Source organism: Alosa alosa, chromosome 12, assembly GCF_017589495.1.
Source record: "Alosa alosa isolate M-15738 ecotype Scorff River chromosome 12, AALO_Geno_1.1, whole genome shotgun sequence".
In the NCBI taxonomy this organism is placed as follows: domain Eukaryota; kingdom Metazoa; phylum Chordata; class Actinopteri; order Clupeiformes; family Clupeidae; genus Alosa; species Alosa alosa.
This window is the reverse complement of record NC_063200.1, coordinates 20,722,055-20,742,205: the sequence shown is the minus strand read 5'-3', so window position 1 is coordinate 20,742,205 and position 20,151 is coordinate 20,722,055. Positions and strand designations below refer to the sequence as shown.

Here is a 20,151-nt window from a genome sequence, read left to right as displayed (position 1 = left end):
ATATATACACAGTGGCTATTCTAGACATTTTTAACAAGGGTGGCACTAGTGAGGCACTGATTCAAGGGTGGCATGAGGCAAAACATCCAGATAAACAGAAACAGGCTCAAGATGTGAAATTAGCACAAATACATTAGGGAAACCAGATGCAAACACCATACTCATAAATTGAAGGACAAAAAAAAAAAATACCTTACTCTCACATAAAATGTCTTTGTACTTGAATAAAATTTAATACAAACATATTAAAGTTAATTATCTAAGTTGTCTGTCACTGGGCTATGCTGTTCTAAAAAATTCCATCATGGGGACATTAAAATATAATCAATTTTATTATATTACTGTAAATGAAGATATACAAAATATACTCATCCAAGACATTTCCCCACTCTATGGCCATCTATTTTTGTAGCTGTTACAATAATTTGACCTGCTTTTTTTGTCTATTTGTTTATTTTCTCAAGAAACTTGAGGTTGGTATGAAGGAGTGTATTGTGTATGTGAGCAATTTCATCTTCCTGAATCTCAATATTACGATCACAACAAGTCTGGGCAAATTATTAATTAAATTTTCAACTTGTTGCAGGGCAACCATAACCGGTTCCATGTCTTCAGATGATTAATCAAGCCATTTAAAGTTCTCAAGTTCCATGAAGGAGTGTTTGTGAATTGGATGACATGGTGCAACTTCTTGCATTCCATGTGTTTGAATTGGATGACTTCCATGTGTTTGAATTTGACTAAAGTTCTCAAGAAACTTATCTACCTGAATCTCAATATTCTGATCACAACAACTCTGGGCAAATTACAAAGTCAGCACCAGGTGCTGCATTCCTTGTTTTGCACTTTTATAATCACATCACCAAAAGTAGGTTATTGGTTTTACCAAAATAATTTGGCACTATTTTTAAACTACAAACCTATAAAGTATTTTTGATACAAAATATGATGCCATTTTTTTCCAACTAAATGAAATAAAAATGACCACATACTATTTTGTATTTTACATACATGTATCAGACATACTGCCTATCCCTGGCTGTTGGCTGCAGCAACTCAAGCTAGGTAGTACTGATTGTTTTGTGTTTGTTTTGTGTTTATGTTAGTTTTGATCCAATTTGACAGCTTTGCTATGTTGCCCACCCAAAATTTCTACCAGCCCACCCAAATATAGTAGCCTAGCCTAGGTTAGAACCAGCCCTGCCCTGCATGGAGACATATTTTACGATAATAATGGAGAAAATGTTAGCAAAACTTTAGGTTTTGTTAACGGAATCTCCCGACCCTCATTCATCTATTTTTTGCAACAGCCCACATTCTGCCTTCAATCCAGCGAGACAAATTGAAATAAATGTTTTTTTTTTAAAAGCTGTCATCGTCATAGGCCCGATATATTTAGGCTACCTCTGTTAAGCCTACACAAAGTTCGTATTAAGGAGTATTTCCTGATCGGGAAACCTTTAGTTCCGCCAGTTCAATTGTGCCGCAGGCCAATAAAGGCAAGTGTGTTTGCCACTTACATTTCTGACGCCTGACACTTCACACTGCTGCAAGTGCATCAAGAAAGGTCCCGCCTTTACACCATGTTAATGGCCAATCGTGGACTAGGATTTGGGGTGGCACCTGGGGTGGCTGTCGAATCTCAAGGGTGGACTGTGCCACCCGGAGCCACCCCTCTGGCTCCGCCCTGTATATATATATTATACATACATACATATACATAGCCTAAACATTATGATGCTCTGGACCTTTGCTTGAGGAAATTTTCCGTAGAACCCTGCGCTGAAGATTAATTGAATACCCCTGGTGTATACTGTATTTTCTGTATTTTGTTTTTGTTCTTGACAATTGTCAGTGTCTCTTGAGTGATCAGAGCTAAATGTTTTGGGCTAATTTAGATGTAATATTGAGTCATTGTCTTTGATTTACCGGATTGACCCTAAAGCACTCCTTGTTTACAAATCACTTAAAGGACGAATTGATCCATAGCTCTTGTTGGAAATCACTGTGTGCTGTTCATAGGAAAAAGAAAATGTGGCACAGCCAATTCTGAGTTATGGACAAGAAAGTAAAGCTGACTCAATATGGCAAAAAAGCCTTCGGTATCTTCTTTCCATTACAGGGTTTCCCCAGGTTTGACCACCCCAAATAAGACTTTTTTTAAGACCACTTACATGAAAATTAAGACCTACATCACACCCATTATGCGTTTGTAAAACACCAGATCAAATCCATAATGACAATTAAAACAACACTTCCCCATGATGTGCTGTCCTCTCCTTTCGACTGATTATGTTGATTCATTGCTGCCGGTGCGAAAACCCAAAGTATTGTTTGCGCATATCCTAAGAAATTAGACTAGTGTAGTTGCCACGATACCAAAATTATTGTTTCGATACCGATACCACATCAAGAATTGCGATTTCGATACTTCTTCAATAATTCTTAAAAAATGTATTTGATTTGGGGGCCCAGACCACCTTGACATCATCAGTAATATTGAATATAGTGTTATCATTCACACCAGTGGGCATCCTAGATTCTGCTTGACTCTTTCCACACACACGAAAAATTATGGCTTATTTCATATGTTTCTATTTCATATACCTTCAATTTATATAAAGTGTACAGTTAATGTATAGTATTTTTTAATCTGCATAATTACTATTAATCTGCTTAATTGCTAAACATATTTAGTCATTTGAATACTTAATATTTATTTTTTAAACTATTACACCTAGGCAAATTTTAATGTGGTGTGTAGGCCTAGGTGTAATTGAGTGTTTGTCACTTTAAGAAATACGTGAGTAATTACTGTAGCCTTCAGTCTCACGGTTTTAGGCTAGTGAATAATAGTTGCACATAATGCATAAGGATATGTGGATGCAATTCATTGTTGTCTGTCATTAGATAAAATAAATGTAAATAAAAAACTATCAAGTTCATAGAAGGGATCATGTTCAATAATGATTTTAGCACTAATTACTTAATGACATACATGACCTGAGCTAGCAGAATTAGTTAGCAAGGAGCTCTCTCCAGATGTAAAAAGTTTGCAAAGGTTGCGCTGCCTATTTCTAAATGACATTAAACCCAATAGTAGACCTACGTACATCTCATAGCCTAGGTAGGTTATGAGAGGTGCAAGTGAGCAAATCAACTTGATATTAGCCTATTATTATGTGTTACCACAGAATCACTTAAGCTAAACTAGCAGCCATGTCTCGCTGTTTATGGCACGACAGCTGCGCATATGTGTGTGAGGAGAAAAGACGCACAGCCACAGGCTTGGGGAGGAGGCACTAGAAGCATGCCTTGTGCACACAAACAAGAACACGGTCATTCTTAAAAGTATTGATACTAATAAAATTAGGTATTGTGACAACTGCTAATAGCTATTGCAACACTTTTGTAGTATTGGTGCACCGTGCAACACTAAATTAGACGATCTCTGACGTTAATCAACCCCCTGTTGAATTTTCACATTGTTGTTGTTTTTTCCTATCCTAGAAATCTAGACGCACCCTAGCGGCGGCATATTAATTTGCTCAGCCTGTACGTCTAGTATCAAACCATAGGGATTTCTATTGGCTGACGCCATGGACGTCATCCAATCACAGCGCTCTATTTTGTTAGAGAGTCTTAAGGCGGGCTTAACAGGATAGCGACAGTCCTGAGACAGTGAACAACAAGGAAGGTGGCTATGGCAAACGAAGAGCGGTTGTTTGAATCGGCGTTGGCATCAACTTTGGAGGAGTTGGACTTGTGCTTTTCTTTGAAAGTTGAGCAACACAATGCACTTAAGTCATTCCTTTCGAAGAAGGATGTATTTGCCGTTTTGCCGACCGGATAATGGATATGGTCGTGAAGCTGGCCTATTGCATGCCTAGGCAGTTTGAAAGACAATTCTCCGCCCGCCCCTTGGATTAAGCGAGGTGAATGGCTCGATTCCAGACTATACATTTCAATGATATAGGATGGCCCGCCAGGCTAGTTTTTTCCCCCATTTCACCTTGCTTGCAGGCTAGTATAATTAAAATTGAAGACCTTCTGTTAAAAAAAAATTAAGACTTTGGCAACGGAATTTAAGACTTTTTCAGACCTTAATTAAGGAACATGACATTTAAGACCGTTTAAAGACTTTTTTTTTTTTACCCCGCTACTACCCTGCATTATGTCAGGAATACCAAAAGTACTTCTATACGGCTCTGGGCTATACTTCCCTGTCCATAACTCAGAATTGGCTGTGCCACATTTTCTTTTTCCTATGAACAGCACACAGTGATTTCCAACAAGAGCTATGGATCAATTCGTCCTTTAAGTGATTTGTAAACAAGGAGTGCTTTAGGGTCAATCCGGTAAATCAAAGACAATGACTCAATATTACATCTAAATTAGCCCAAAACATTTAGCTCTGATCACTCAAGAGACACTGACAATTGTCAAGAACAAAAACAAAATACAGAAAATACAGTATACACCAGGGGTATTCAATTAATCTTCAGCGAGGTCGTTACGGAAAATTTCCTCAAGCAAAGGTCCAGAGCATCATAATGTTTAGGCTATGTATATGTATGTATGTATAATATATATATACAGGGGCGGAGCCAGAGGGGTGGCTCCGGGTGGCACAGTCCACCCTTGAGATTCGATTGGCCACCCCAGGTGCCACCCCAAATCCTAGTCTACGATTGGCCATTAACATGGTGTAAGGCGGGACCTTTCTTGATGCACTTGCAGCAGTGTGAAGTGTCAGACGTCAGAAATGTAAGTGGCAAACACACTTGCCTTTATTGGCCTGCGGCACAATTGAACTGCGGAACGAAAGGTTTCCCCGATCAGGAAATACTCCTTAATACGCAACTTTGTGTAGGCTTAACAGAGGTAGCCTAAATATCGTGCCTATGACGATGACAGCTTTTAAAAAAAAAAAACATTTATTTCACTTGTCTCGCTGGATTGAAGGCAGAATGTGGGCTGTTGCGCAAATAGATGAATGAGGGTCGGGAGATTCCGTTAACAAAAACCTAAAGTTTTGCTAACATTTTCTCCATTATTATCGTAAAATATGTCTCCATGCAGGGCAGGGCTGGTTCTAACCTAGGCTAGGCTACTATATTTGGGTGGGCTGGTAGAAATTTTGGGTGGGCAACATAGCAAAGCTGTCAAATTGGATCAAAACTAACATAAACACAAAACAAACACAAAACAATCAGTACTACCTAGCTTGAGTTGCTGCAGCCAACAGCCAGGGATAGGCAGTATGTCTGATACATGTATGTAAAATACAAAATAGTATGTGGTCATTTTTATTTTATTTAGTTGGAAAAAAATGGCATCATATTTTGTATCAAAATACTTTATAGGTTTGTAGTTTAAAAATAGTGCCAAATTATTTTGGTAAAACCAATAACCTACTTTTGGTGATGTGATTATAAAAGTGCAAAACAAGGAATGCAGCACCTGGTGCTGACTTGTAATTTGCCCAGAGTTGTTGTGATCAGAATATTGAGATTCAGGTAGATAAGTTTCTTGAGAACTTTAGTCATCCAATTCAAACACATGGAAGTCATCCAATTCAAACACATGGAACCGGTTATGTGGTTGCCCTGCAAGAAGTTGCACCATGTGCAACGTGCACAATGTTTGCACACATCCACAATACACTCCTTCATACTAACCTCAAGTTTCTTGAGAACTTTAAAGTTCTCAAGAAGCTGATGATTAATCATCTAATCGGAAGACATGGAACCGGTTATGGTTGCCCTGCAACAAGTTACCCCACGTGAAAATTTAATTAATAATTTGCCCAGACTTGTTGTGATCGTAATATTGAGATTCAGGAAGATGAAATTGCTCACATACACAATACACTCCTTCATACCAACCTCAAGTTTCTTGAGAAAATAAACAAATAGACAAAAAAGCAGGTCAAATTATTGTAACAGCTACAAAAAATAGATGGCCATAGAGTGGGGGAAATGTCTTGGATGAGTATATTTTGTATATCTTCATTTACAGTAATATAATAAAATTGATTATATTTTAATGTCCCCATGATGGAATTTTTTTAGAACAGCATAGCCCAGTGACAGACAACTTAGATAATTAACTTTAATATGTTTGTATTAAATTTTATTCAAGTACAAAGACATTTTATGTGAGAGTAAGGTATTTGTGTTTTTTTGTCCTTCAATTTATGAGTATGGTGTTTGCATCTGGTTTCCCTAATGTATTTGTGCTAATTTCACATCTTGAGCCTGTTTCTGTTTATCTGGATGTTTTGCCTCATGCCACCCTTGAATCAGTGCCTCACTAGTGCCACCCTTGTTAAAAATGTCTAGAATAGCCACTGTGTATATATAATATTAGGATGGATGGATGGAGCCTAGTTGTAGATAGATAGATAGATAGATAGATACTTTATTTAAAATAAGTAGCCTAAAAAGCAACATTCGAAATGAGGAGAAATAAGGCAAGATAAGAGTGATTGGGGAGAAAAACTGAGTAGCCTTGGCTATTTTAAAGATCTTAACGTGAACTTAAAATAAAATTTGAGCTGAGACAAGGCTGGTTCCTTGAACCCATTAATCAGCAAGTTTAATTTAATTTTTTTAGTTTTTTTTTTATGTTGACCCGAAATCCTGGAAACCCAGGAACATCACGTTGTTGGGCAGTGAATGCATGTCGGCTTAACTAGATTGTGGTGGATCAATCATATTGCCTTCTTAAATCGTAAAATATTCTGTGGTCTCAGTTCACTGTTGAATGGGCCTAGCCTACCCTATGCTTGCTCAATATGCTTTGTCTAGTAGAGGTGCTTCAAATTGGCGCTTTTAAAAATCGCCTGTCTCAGAATAGAAGAGGTCCAGGGCAATTCTGTGCAAAACTGTCACATCCATATTTAGTCTAGTTGGCGTTACGGACGTGACAGTTTTGCGTGGTATTGCCCCGTATCGTTATATAAAGCTCTGTTCTCGCTGTCTAGCTTCCTCCTCTTTGAGCAATCGATGATTTGAAAATAACTTACTTATCGTTAACTTAGATATCCATCTGATTGTTTCTCGTCCCGTCTCCTCTCCTCGCTCGTTTCAGGCTATCAGTCTCTTCCCCATAGTAGGCTAGGCTACTTTACTCACTGACTCGACTTTATCAGAATTCACAGATTTCACTGGCTGAGTAGCAGCAAGCGAAATGATGGTTCCTGAAGCTCCTGAAGTAAATGCTGTTATCCTAACCAACGAAACATTTAGCGCAGCTTTGAAATCTTACGTGAAAATCTAAATTAGGCTATTATGGTCTGGGTCCGGATAGGATCACGTCACGGTCCGGACTTCGGATCATGGTCCACCATTTGGTGATCCCTGGTATACACCATACAACAAATATTGTTGGTGAGTTAATCATTTTGGCCATGTCATTTTTTTTTTACTTTTTTGATGTATGTTCAGCTCATCTGTAAAATATCTTCATAAAACCTAGTGGAAATTTCGCCTCTATCATTTCTATGACAATGTGATTTTGTAGCTTTCATAGCTACACAGTTTGATGTTAACTGTATAAAGGTTGAATAATTTTAGTGCAATAGAGGTCTACCCTTTATAAAAAGCCCACCAATAATGCTCACCACAATTGGAAATAATTTAAAATAAGAGAAAATTACCCCAGCTTCATGGATGTTTTGGAAACTCCAGCCCTCGTAACAAAAGCCTTCTTGACCTTTGCGGATTCCACAGCTGTCCATCCGCAGAGCGTTCCACAGTGCATAACGTAGGCTGCAAATAAAAAGCAAAATCAATCTATCAGTGTGGTAATAATAGCTCTGAAACTGACACTTTCAGTCATTGATTTTGATTAGCTGAAACGTGTTCCTTTCTGTTGTAATTCCCAAGTTACACAAAGTTACACAAGGTTACACATCCTTGTGTACACATCCCTAAGCAAAGAATGGTAAAAAAATGAAGTTGTTACAAGCTGTGGCCAATGTTCCACTTACCATTGTGTGACAGTCTACATGAACTATTTATTGGTGTAGGGGTGTCTTTATAAAACCATCAACTGTGCATAAGTTAAGACAACCAGAGGAATACAATAAATCATCTGTTGGAAATTGATCTTAATGCCTCAAATAAAAAATGAGGAAAAAATCCAACCTTTAAACACACCAATATTCTTTGTGAATGAACCAGGTATCGTAAATTAATAAATCCCATAGAGGCAGGCAGATTTTTATTTTTAAAGGCCGGTTATTGAATGGACTCAGGATACTATGCATCCTGATAAAGTTCCCTTGGCCTTTGTAATTAAAAGATAGATAGATAACCCCACATCACATACCCTTCACCATACCTAGATATATCATGGTTTTATATTAGGCTAATAGCTGGTTTGATTTGCATGCTACAGATTCTATTAATTGCAAAAGAAATGTTGACTGGCAAGTTATTCATGACTGCAGATGCTGACTTGCCTATTTCACGATCCCTCCACTGCAGCAACGCTACTTCCTAGTTTACCTGGGTTACAAGAATGCCCTTTCACTCCTGTTACAATATGCTGTAATTTATAGCAGGTTAAACAAAAGTGAGAACATATTGTGGGGGAAAATATACTTACCATTTTGGTACGCTGTTTGTTCAGCAATTTGATCTGATGGTCTAGCGTAGTCTTCCAGAGCTGCCGGCCTCTTTTCAGTGGAATTGAGCTGGAACCAGTTTAAACCAGTGGCAATAACGTTAGCTTCATCATCTTGACTGACATCCCAAAGACATTTTAAAATTCCGTTGCATTTTGGCTACAGCATGGCTTAACACCATTCAAAACATACAGACTAAAGCTGTATAAGGCAAAGTAAGCTAGCAACGTTAAATTGTCTAACGTTAGCTTTATATACAAGCGGCACAGCCAGTGATGTAACTTACAAGTAGCTAACATTAACTAGCTAGCTAACTTTCTGTGCTGCTTCGTCAGGTTGTTCAATTATATATTGAGTCTAAAAATATGCAAGAACGTTAGCAAATTACCAAAATGTTAATGTACCTTCTCTGAGTTTTCGTGGTGGCAAGTTCTGCACAATCCTTCATACCCACACATCGTTTCACTTGGTTTCACTGGGCGCCAAATCTAGACTGCATTTTCTGGTAGGAGTCTTCTGCACGCGAAGTTTGTCACGTCCGACCATCATAGACCTCTGGAGTCTAACTTGATTTCTCTAACTTGCTAACAAGTCGCAAGTTAGCTCTGGGGTAGCAAAAATCAAATTGTGCCGCCTTCACGTACCATTGATTATAATATCTACTCGAAGGTTGAGGACAAAAGTGTGTTGAGGAAAAACGCCTGCGCCTCCGATTTAGTCGCCTCCCCGCTTGCAGAAATTTAACAGGTGATCTCCTTGTATGGGCATAGATGGTAGCTTTTTTGTAGGCGAACTTCAGAGGTCTGTCAGAGCATCGTCATGTGTGGTGGTCACATCACATGGTTAGGCCTACTGTTTGCAAATGTGAACTTGAAAATATGTGCAATTAAAACAAATAAGCCAATGAAAATCATTTGAGAATTGTTGTTCAACAGCTAGCGCTCTTACAGATCAGACTAATTTATAAAACAAATAGTTCTGGATCAGCATTACATTAGTTCACTTAGAGAGCTCTCTGATGGATAAGCCTGAGTAAAATATGAGATATATAAATTGAGCAAGTCTGAGTATTGTATAAGCCTTTGCTGAGATCTCTTTTGTAAATCAAAAAAAGGACTAAACTGAGATGACTAGAATGAGAACGGTTCAAGCTTGTGAAGAGATCTCTTTTACAGAACTGATGGAGCCTAATCTGAGATTTACCAAAATGATCTGAAATGAGAATTGCATGAGTTTACAGAGAGAGCTCTCTGGTGGATCAGCCTGAGTAAAATATGAGATGTATAAATTAGACAACACTGAGCATTATTTAAAATATTGATGAGATCTCATTTGTATATTAAAGGGAGTCTACACTGAGATAACTTAACTCTTTTGCTCCAGAGACAAACCTGAGAAGCGGGAGACAAAAGCAATAATCTCATTTTTATATCACTGTGATCTCATTATTGTCTAGGAGAAACAACTGAGAAAGAGAGGAGCTCTCATTTTAACATTTTCTTTCCTCTGGGCTAGCAGCACACTTTATATCTATCCCCATTTACCACTAAACATATCCAACTCTTACAAAGTTTATCTGATTCCCCATTATCCACAAAACACACATGGGGGTTTGGGGGCCAATATGGCCGCCCAGGGGTTTGACATCAGGCACATGACTGTCACATGACACTACATCCAATATGGATGCCAAGGGGGCGTGGCATTGTTTGACACCAGACACATGACTGTCACATGACTTTACATCCTATATGGCCGCCCAGGGGTTTGACACCAGCCACATGACTGTCACATGACTCACAAAACAATAACAATAACAAACAACACGTGGCGACAATTTGCATAAAAAGGAGGCGTGGCTATGACGTGATTTATGACGTTTCAGGGGGCGGGGCTTATTTTGACAGATAGTTCATGATAATAACTACTCCTTACATTCCTTCCTCGTTTCCTTCACAAAATCTATTAGAAGGAGGGGCTAGAACAGGAGGAAGGAAGGAAGGAAGAAAAAAGGAAGGGAGGGAGGGATGGAGGATGGACAAATAGAGAAATGATCTGCACCCAGAGTCCCTCAAAGCATCTATTTTCACAATGACCATCAAAATCTAATGGCAGATAGGGTTTCAAAACAGTGTTGCTTACAGCAACCTTAAAGTCATCTTCAGAGAAGAAGAAAGAATGAAGATAACCAGGGCAGAGGAAGTATTGGTTGACTTGCTGTAATTGCTGTAAGATAATCCACAGCCCTTAGTGTGACATCTATTTGCTTTATTTTTTTATTTCTCAAAGTTGCATTATACAATATGCTCAAGCACTGGATTCAGGCATGCACACAGACACACACACGAACATGGGGGCTCATGAACATGCCCCCAGAGTGTAGCACTTTAGCTGCCCAGAAACTGTTGGCTGCAACAACTCGAGCTAGGTAAAACCATACCAAATCTCATATTGTTCCTCCTAATCACTAAGAACCTTCAAAAAATTTAGCATGAAGTCATTATGAACTTTAGGCTACCTGACTTGACAGCATGTTTCCTCAATCACCTTCCTTCACTGGCACCAATGGAAAAGGCTTAATGGGCTCCCAAAACAACGATCGGTGATCACCAAATTTCTCTCTCATAATGCTCCTCATAACCCCTGAAAACTGTCAAAAAAATCTAGCCCATCCTTTTTTTTGAGCACATCCGAATCCCAGGACATAACACACTGACCTGTTCCAGGAGCTGAGGCTACTTTGAGATATAATTCCAAGATATGTTAAGCTACTGCACTTAAAACTTAACAAGATTGAACGAACCTTCACGAACTTTGCAATCAGTGACAGGCATCGGGTGAACGAAGCTTTTCGAGGTTGAATCGTAGCTATTAAAAACTATTCGCACACCTCCATGTCACAGGAGAGATATGAGCTCGCCTGTCTATTAATTTCACTTTAAGAGAGTCTAAACGGTTCTCATAACGTCCTTTTGCCAGCTGTTGCTCACAAAGGATAAGGCTGATCCAACTCTAGCCTTTGTTTGCCACATTGACAGCACAATATTAAGCTATTAATATTAGGATTGTTAGGAAATGGCAACATGTAATGAGTTGTTGCTAGCGTGACATTTCTGTTTGCAGTTTGCCATTAAAAGTTCAGTATGAGCATGGTAGCCACCTAGCTATCTTAATGGAATAGGTTACAGTATGTTTCAATCGGCATATGCTTAGCAAACGTTAGTTAGTCTGGTAACATGAATAACATGAACATGAAACATGTGCCTCCAACAGCACAGACGTCACACTTTAAATCCTACCTGTTGCTTTTCACCATCCACTTATTTAACTACTGTCGCATCCCTTGACATGCCATCTCATTTTCCCTTCCTTTTTCTATTTTTAGCCACCGACAGCTTTTATGCGTTATCCATCTTTTACAATAGACGAAAACTCACTACTCGTAGGCTACCTGCTCATTCAGCACTCACAGCACCCCCACTCCCTTTTCTATGTCAAAATTCTATGATGGAATCTTATGAGATAGGGCGCTTACTCTAGCCTGTTAGTCCTCTAAAATGTTATTTAACATTGAGGAAATGCAGAAATGATTTAGAAACGTACAACAGTAGCTACATATAGAATATACAAAATATATTATTATTATTATTATTTTACCATCGCTTTGGCACCCCCCACGGTGCTGCGCCCCTATGCGCCGCATATAGCGCACACCCACTTTTTGCGCCACTGTGGCTGGTGGAGAGCCTGGTGTGGCCGTGACAGCGTGGAAATGAGTGTACTCCTGTCCTAAACGTGTCATACGTGTGTTTTGTAAGTTAGGACCAATATGAGCATGTTTTTGTACCATTTACAAATGTTTTTTCTTTGAATGTGTTTATTTTGTGTGTGTGTGTGTGTGTGTGTGCGTGCATGTAGGGTGAATACCTCAGAGTTGTTTAAGAAATGGAGAAATATGCAGGTATGCAAGTGGGAGCAGAACAAGGAAGAGACCAACAACTTCACGTCAGTGACACACACACACACACACACACACATCTGTACAGAAATAAACTTCTCTTCCATATGGTTCATCATACTCTTACCTACATATGTGACCCTCTCTTGTTTGTGTTTGTGTGTGTATGTGTGTGTGTGTGAACTAGGATGTCTCTGTCTCAGTGCTGTAATGCATCCTCCTTCCTGTTCACCACTAAGCGCAACACGCCATCAGGCACCAAGCTGCGCTATGAAATCGGTGGATCCCTGGTCATCAGCCCAGAGATATTTAAAATGTTCCCTGATGTGAGTCATTAGACACACACACTCACACATGTGTATACACACACACACACACACTTTCTCTCTCTTATCTGTGTCTAGCATATTTGAACAAACAACCAGATGAAAATGTGTGTCTCCACATGGTGTAGCTTTGCTGTAAATGTGTGCAGTGGTTAAAGTGTGATTTGGCAGGTGGGGGAACCCTAAAATCCAGTGTTGGTGCAACGGGGAAAAATGACTCACCGTTGGACAACATATTGAGTATTGTGGTGTAGCAATACTTTTTGGACAAGAATTGCTAGCTTCTTGGTCACCTCTGTACACGCGAAAAATTAACAATATCATCGCGCTATATCGTTGGTATGAAAGAATATATTTATTATTAATTTATCTGAGGTGGCGGAACTGCATTCTTCCCCCCCACACACACACACACACTTTAACCCCTCAATGTGTGTCTGTTCACAGGACATGCCCTATTCAAGATCAGAGTTTAAGCGCTGTGCCGTCGTTGGGAATGGAGGCATTAACATAAACAGCACATGTGGAAAAGAGATCGACTCAGCTGACTTTGTCTTCCGGTAAAAATGCAGCATTTAAATTGAATATATGAGTTTAGAGGTGTTCATAATAAAATAAGATAAAATAATAATAATAATAATAATAAGATAAATATTATCAGTTAAACGGCTAAAAAAACAAAAGTTTGCCGTGTGGTAAACACACAGAATGCGGACGCCTATACTGCCGTGCAAAGGCAAAAGGCCGTAACTTCAATTTTATGAAAAATGAGTTTTTGTCATTTTTGGAACAATGGGCATCAATTTTATCATGTGGACAAATATCTTGAGTCAATTTTGTTGTTTTCTTATCAAAATAAGATGCTGTTTTTGCCGTAACTTCAAAAAGCAGAGGGTAAGCCAAGGCATAGCCCGTAACATCAGTTGTGGTTCTTTAGCTTTGTTTCGCGGCTCTATAGAACGCTGGAATAAGTTACAGTGCACCGTAATTTCAGCAGCAAACCATATTAACATTGGTGGTGGGTAAAACAAAGGCAGAGTGTCTTATGCCTATGTATTGTATGTAGGCCTAATTGAAGCACTTCAGCCACACTTCAATAAAGTGAAAAGAAAATGTTGCAGTGGTTGTTTTACTATCTAGCATTAACTACTTCAGATTTTGTGAAATTCAGCTAGGATGTAGCCTAGTTAGCTAGTTAACTGTTTCTGATCCACAAATAGCCTACATGATAGATGTTGTGCCAGGCAACTGTGAGACACCATAAATGTCTCAAAGCCTGGATACTATTAACTAGTAGCCTACTACACGTTTTCTCGTGCCATACAGGGTGGCTAGCTGCCTGCCAATCTGCAAGTCCACTCACTGGCAGAAAACAAAGCGAAGTGGGTTGGGGGCGCCTCCACGATACACCTCCCCGCCCCTCCCCGGCGAGGAGAACATGTCGCATACAAAACTAACCCAGCAGATAGAACTTAGATCGCAGCTTACCTTTAAAAAAATCCATGGAAAACAACATCCACTGAGAAGACAAATCCATTGTTTAAATCCATCACAAGTTTTCAGCAAGCCCATTCGCAATATAATTATGTGCAGGCTAGCTAGCCTAAAATCTATCAAAGTGCAACGTTGTTCGGATGTTGTCATTCAATTTTAAGTGTCGCTATGAGTAAGCTATTAGCTAAAGCTAGACAGTGTTGGTTGCAAAATATTTGACTCCCATACGAACAAAACTACACAGCATGTCCTTAAGTCGATGTCCCTTTAATTTGTCAAGAAAGAAATCCAATCAATGTGTGACTCCTCCGCACGACACAGACAGTAAATTATTATGTGTCCATGAGTAGCAAAATTCCTGTAATTGCATACGTTTCCAATGGCATTGGCTTGGATCATGTTGTGGCTGTTTTTTGGTTTTCTGGCTCTTAAAGTGTTATTTTACTTAAATTAAGTACAACGATAAAGTTTTAAAATGTTCCAGTGTAGCCTTCTCATTATTTTGTATTTTGTAATATTCTGTTGATGGAGGCCTAATATTAAGCCTTACTAGACAAAACTCACTAAATGTTATCTTAAGGCTATCATTGTTATCATATAAATGTTTCTATAGAGTGATAAAAGTCCAAATGGTCAATAAATTAGAAGTTAAGGTATTTTGCCTTTGTATGACCCATTATTGTTTTGCAGATAATGCAAAGGCAGAATACAGTAACTTCCAAATAAGGGTCAAAGGTCAAGTTTGAGCTGATTTTTTTTCATGTAGATACATGTATTCATTATGACAATTACTTGGCAAATTTTCAGTGTCCTACCTATCATACAATTGGCTGGACAACAAAAAAACTTTAAAGTCATTTTTCTCAGTTTCACACTCTGGCGAGTTAAGGTCTTTTGCCTTTGTAGGGCAGTATATTGGATTAGATTATATTTAACTTTATTGTCATTGTACAGAGTAGAAGTACAGATGAGACAATTCCCCTTATTACATATAAATCCTCTCCACTGGTGGAGAGCTAATCAGACAGGCCAAAGTTGAGATGTGGGAAAACTCATGGTTTCACTTTCATCAAGGGAAAACAGCGTGTTGCATTGTGACATGATGTTCCCTCTTTCGTTTGAGATCTCTGATTGACCACCTGTTCGAGGGATTTGCGACAGCCTTTCCCAGCTGTTTATAACATGTTTGTAGCATATGGAATTCAATAATTCAATGGAATTATTTTTAAAAACGGAGGGGATATAGGCTATCACTTTTTTCCCAATAGCCTACCCTACTACGGATCTCTTGGATTTCGCTAATGAGTGTTGTAAGAGATATTGACGGTACAATATAACTTTTAAGACCAGAAAACAATGTTACGGAATTTGTGAAGAAGAAGGATGGTTCGTGTGTTCTTCCTACATCTCACAGTAAGCTATTTCGTTGTTCTGATTGGTTAGGTCTATCTAAATGAGTGCAGAGGCATTCCCCCCCTGTATCGGTTGAAACACGCCCCATAATTACGTCCCAATGGAGCAGTATCAGACTCATATTCTGACTAGAATTTTAGTATGACAACGTCAGGCTAATAGCCTATATTTAAGCAATAAGCCCTGAGAGGCCGTAGGTTTCACTGATTTTAGTGCCCTTAGCTGTTTTAAAATCAGTGTAACCTTCAGACTCGAGTGTTATTGCTTTTCTAAAACGGCGACGACATACAGTTAGGAATAAAATGATTAATTCCCCAGGCAAATATTGATTTAGGCCTAATGTTGATTTTCTCTTGACCAATATGTTTGTTCTGACCTGAAAATGACACTGCCACATGCCAAAAGGTTGTAAGACAATGTGGGAGAAACGTAGAATAAAAAAAAAATGTCCAAAATTAGTCATACCCTTTTTAAATAATCAATAGAAACATCTTATATAGGCCTACAGCAGTCTAATTTCGCGAGTAGTAGGCATAGCCAGCAATGAAATCAGTTTTGTTGATTGCAGATTGGCAGTTCCACAAGCCCATGGAGAAGGAGGTTTCTATAGGTCAGGACTGTTTAAGTTGCTGGAGGTTAACCAGATTTCTGCCCCTTTTGGCTTGATGCCGTTTTCTGCGATGGCTGGTGATAACATTTTAGGTTACTAGATCAGGTAAACTAGATCGTCTTGACCACGTCTGTTATAAACGAGGGCGGCTGAAACGAGGGCTGACGCTTACGCTGGGGCTTCAGCAATAGCCTCTATTGTTATACTGACTGTGGCCAGTTGCCTTTGTCTGGAACTGTGCACATTTCCGGCATGAATTTGCCTCCACTGTTCGTTTATTAAACCTGGCCTTGGAGGTGGGTTTCTGTGGGCCAGGTGAGGGCTGTCGTGGGGTAGCAGAAGGTCTGGGCTGCACTGAGGGAGCAGGTGAAGGAGAAAAACAGTTCCTGTGGCTGGGCTCTGAGGGAGGGTGAAAACAACTGGAGCAGGGAAATATGTAAGTGGAAGGAAATGGGCAAAGACAACAGGAGATCGGGCAAGTGGTGTGGCTGAGGCAGCTGCTGGCTTTGGGAAAAGCTGCCTTGGCACAGGTCTTGCATAGGTGGTATGTGGGGCACCAACAGGTTCTTTTGCTGCTCGCCTCTTAACTCTGGCTTGCCCTACTGTATTCAGGGGCAGATGGTAACTGAGCTGGACACCAGGGGTTGGAGGAGGGATTACAGCGCAAAGACTGGCTGAGGGAAGTGGCTCAGCAGCAACAGGGCGAGGGGGTGGAAGGTTGCTCCATTGCAGAAGAATTCTTTCATCCTGCCTTTAAACCGCTTGATGTACCACTGCTGTGTGTTGTGGCTGCAAAGTGGTACTCTCCATGACAGCTCCATTGTCAAGGACAAGCTGCCGGATCCTCTCATAGTCCTGTATGATGAGGTCTCTTCTTTGGACTCTTGTGGATTCGACACAGCCTTACAAACATGGCCTCAATCACTCTGCAGCAGTCCGGCCACTATGCTGGGGATTCAGATGCACTGAGCACGCAGCGCTTAATGCTCTCCACTCCTTTTAGAAGGCCGGAACCGTCCTTGGTTGAGCCATTCTTGGTACCGTGCAGCAAAGGCCACACATTGTTGGTCATATGGCAACAGGTTCTGCTACAGGTTCTGTGCCAGCCTGCTGATTGGCAAGGGTTAAGGATGGCTCATGACACAGATCCACCAGGAACTCAGCTAAGCTGTCCACCCTGTGGTTCTTGGTTAAAAAAAAACATAATGAGTAACAGTTATGAGGGAGACAGTTATATTCATATGATGAATTACAATTTAGATACATTTAGTTTGATGGTGTGACACTTGTGGCCTTGAGAGCTGGTGTTGAAATCATTACCAAATATATCAATGCTGCTGTCAGAATAATAAGCGACACAGCCCCATTCATTTTTGGAGGCGATCAGACTCAAAGGGAACTTTGAAGCATTTTCCATATTGTAGCCTATTTTCTCGCAATGATAGCGAAAGTGACATGTAGTGCCCTTTTATTTTAAATGATATGTCATTCATTTCTTTCACATGTTTTACATCATAAATAATGCATTCATGTGCTAGTAGTAATGCTGTTTATAAGCCTCTTGGAAATGGTTGTTGCATCTTGCATGTTACATTTAAATGTGCACTCAATTGCGCCTCCATTCAGGCAAAACGTAGAACTTAATGTGGCAAATGTTTGAAAAAACGTTCAATGCACTGGCGGTGATGGCCTATAGTTAATGTGAATCGCGGACAATAACCAAAGAAAGGAATTTGCAGCTCCATTCACCAAATAAAGACTGTAGTAGTGTTTCTAGAAACAAAAAGTTTAGTTTCTAGGCACAAAACGTAATATCTGTCAGAAACCAGCCTATAATGCATAGGGTAACGTGAGGTTAGTCAGACAGAAGAGGGGCCTGTCGTAGCCTATTCCTGAATCCTGTCCCATTCAAACTATGTTAAAATTGTGTGACTAGCCGCCAGCATAATAAAATCAAAACACAAAATCTTATTAGGCTATACTGTAGGTCCAAACCTATGAGTCTAAGCCTTAGTTAAAAAAATCTTCAGCTGTAAGTAATTTGACAAATTAGAGCCATTGCATTGTGTGTAATATAGAGATACAAGATACTGTAATTTCTTTTAAAATGTACATTTTGGAGACAAATGGAGTCATACCACAGGACTATATCCAGGGATGGATTACTGAATGGGCCTACTGGGCCCAAGAGCTCAGGGGGCCCTGAAGCCCAAGTGTGAAGTCGCTTCTCCGCCTTTCTCTTCTCTTTCCACAAAACTCATCAGAAGTCATCATCCCCCAGACCCCACCACAAATTTGGTCCCCCCCACCCACCCAATGTTGACATCATCACTACGGCCTTGGAACATATAGAGTACTGTAAACTAGGGTTTTTGAAGAGGTCCAGGTCCCTGTGTTCGCATACTTGGGCAGCTGTGGCCTACTGGTTGGGGCTTCGGACTTGTAACCGGAGGGTTGCCGGTTCGAACCCTGACCAGTAGGCACAGCTGAAGTGCCCTTGAGCAAGGCACCTAACCCTCACTGCTCCCCGAGCGCCGCTGTTGTTGCAGGCAGCTCACTGCGCCGGGATTAGTGTGTGCTCACTGTGTGCTGAGTGTGTTTCACTAATTCACAGATTGGGATAAATGCAGAGACCAAATTTCCCTCACGGGATCAAAAAAGTATATATACTTATACTTACACTTATACTTACTTTTGAAGTCTGGCATACCATACCTTGTGTCCCATTGCCAGATGTCTTCTTTTCTTCATGGATGCCATCTTTTAAACAGAGCACAATTGTAACAACATTGTAATCGAAATAGGTAACGGAAAGTTACCTCTTTCCGCCCATGCCCTATTTTTGCCCTTTTTATTTGTATGTCACTTGACATTCATTCCTATACAAACCAAAACGGCAAATTCCTAAAGAAACGCAAGCACCCACCCCATAAAGGTATCTAAATGATCTCTGTACCAAAAATGACATTGGACAGTGACTCGAAGAGCTGTAAACCGTGTTGTAAGACTGCATGTACAAAACCGCTTGGAGCGCCATTGGCATTTTGATTTTGCTTGTTTTTTTTTTTGTTAAATTGTTGATGCGCCGAGTGAGTGGGTGGAAATAGGGCACCCACCAGCCCAGCACCAAACTCTGAGCACGGTATACAATATCAGATATTTTAGGCAGTAAAAGCTCCCGTTAAGAACCAAACCAGATTTTGTGCAAATCTACACACTCATAAGGCCTCAAAGGGCCTTGGTCAGACAGGTAACCAAGGACCCAATGGTCACTATGAATGAGATACAGAGTTCCTTTGAGAATATGAGAGAAGCATAAAGAACGACAACCATCAGTGCAGCTCAGTACCTGGTTTCTTCCACACACGCCGTTGGGAATTGTGGCCAAATAGTTCAGTCTTCGTTTCATCAGACCAGATGATTTTACTTCTCATGGTCCGAGAGTCGTTCAGGTGCTTTTTGCAAACTTCCGGTAAAAATGGATTCCATCTGGCCACTCTACCATAAAGGCCTGATTGGTGGAGTGCTGCACTGATGGTTTCCTTCCTTACACTTTACACATACAAATTAATTTATTTCAGAGTTTGTTGTGGATGAACTTGACTGGCCTGCACAGTGTCCTGACCTTAACCCTGTAGAATACCTTTGGGATGAATTAGAGCGGAGACTGAGAGCCAGGCCTTCTCATTCAACATCAGTGTGCTGATCAATGTGC

The 20,151-nt window shown here is 40.0% G+C and overlaps 1 protein-coding gene across 1 annotated transcript in view; it reads left to right on the top strand.

Moving 5' to 3' along the window:
* Positions 1-20,151, top strand: part of LOC125305176 (alpha-2,8-sialyltransferase 8E-like) — a gene marked incomplete in the record, with an annotated part of 42,902 nt that overhangs the window by 20,731 nt on the left and 2,020 nt on the right. The window contains 3 exon segments of the mRNA XM_048259810.1: positions 12,554-12,640; positions 12,781-12,919; positions 13,367-13,479. Of these exon segments, the coding sequence (XP_048115767.1) occupies positions 12,554-12,640; positions 12,781-12,919; positions 13,367-13,479 (339 nt within the window).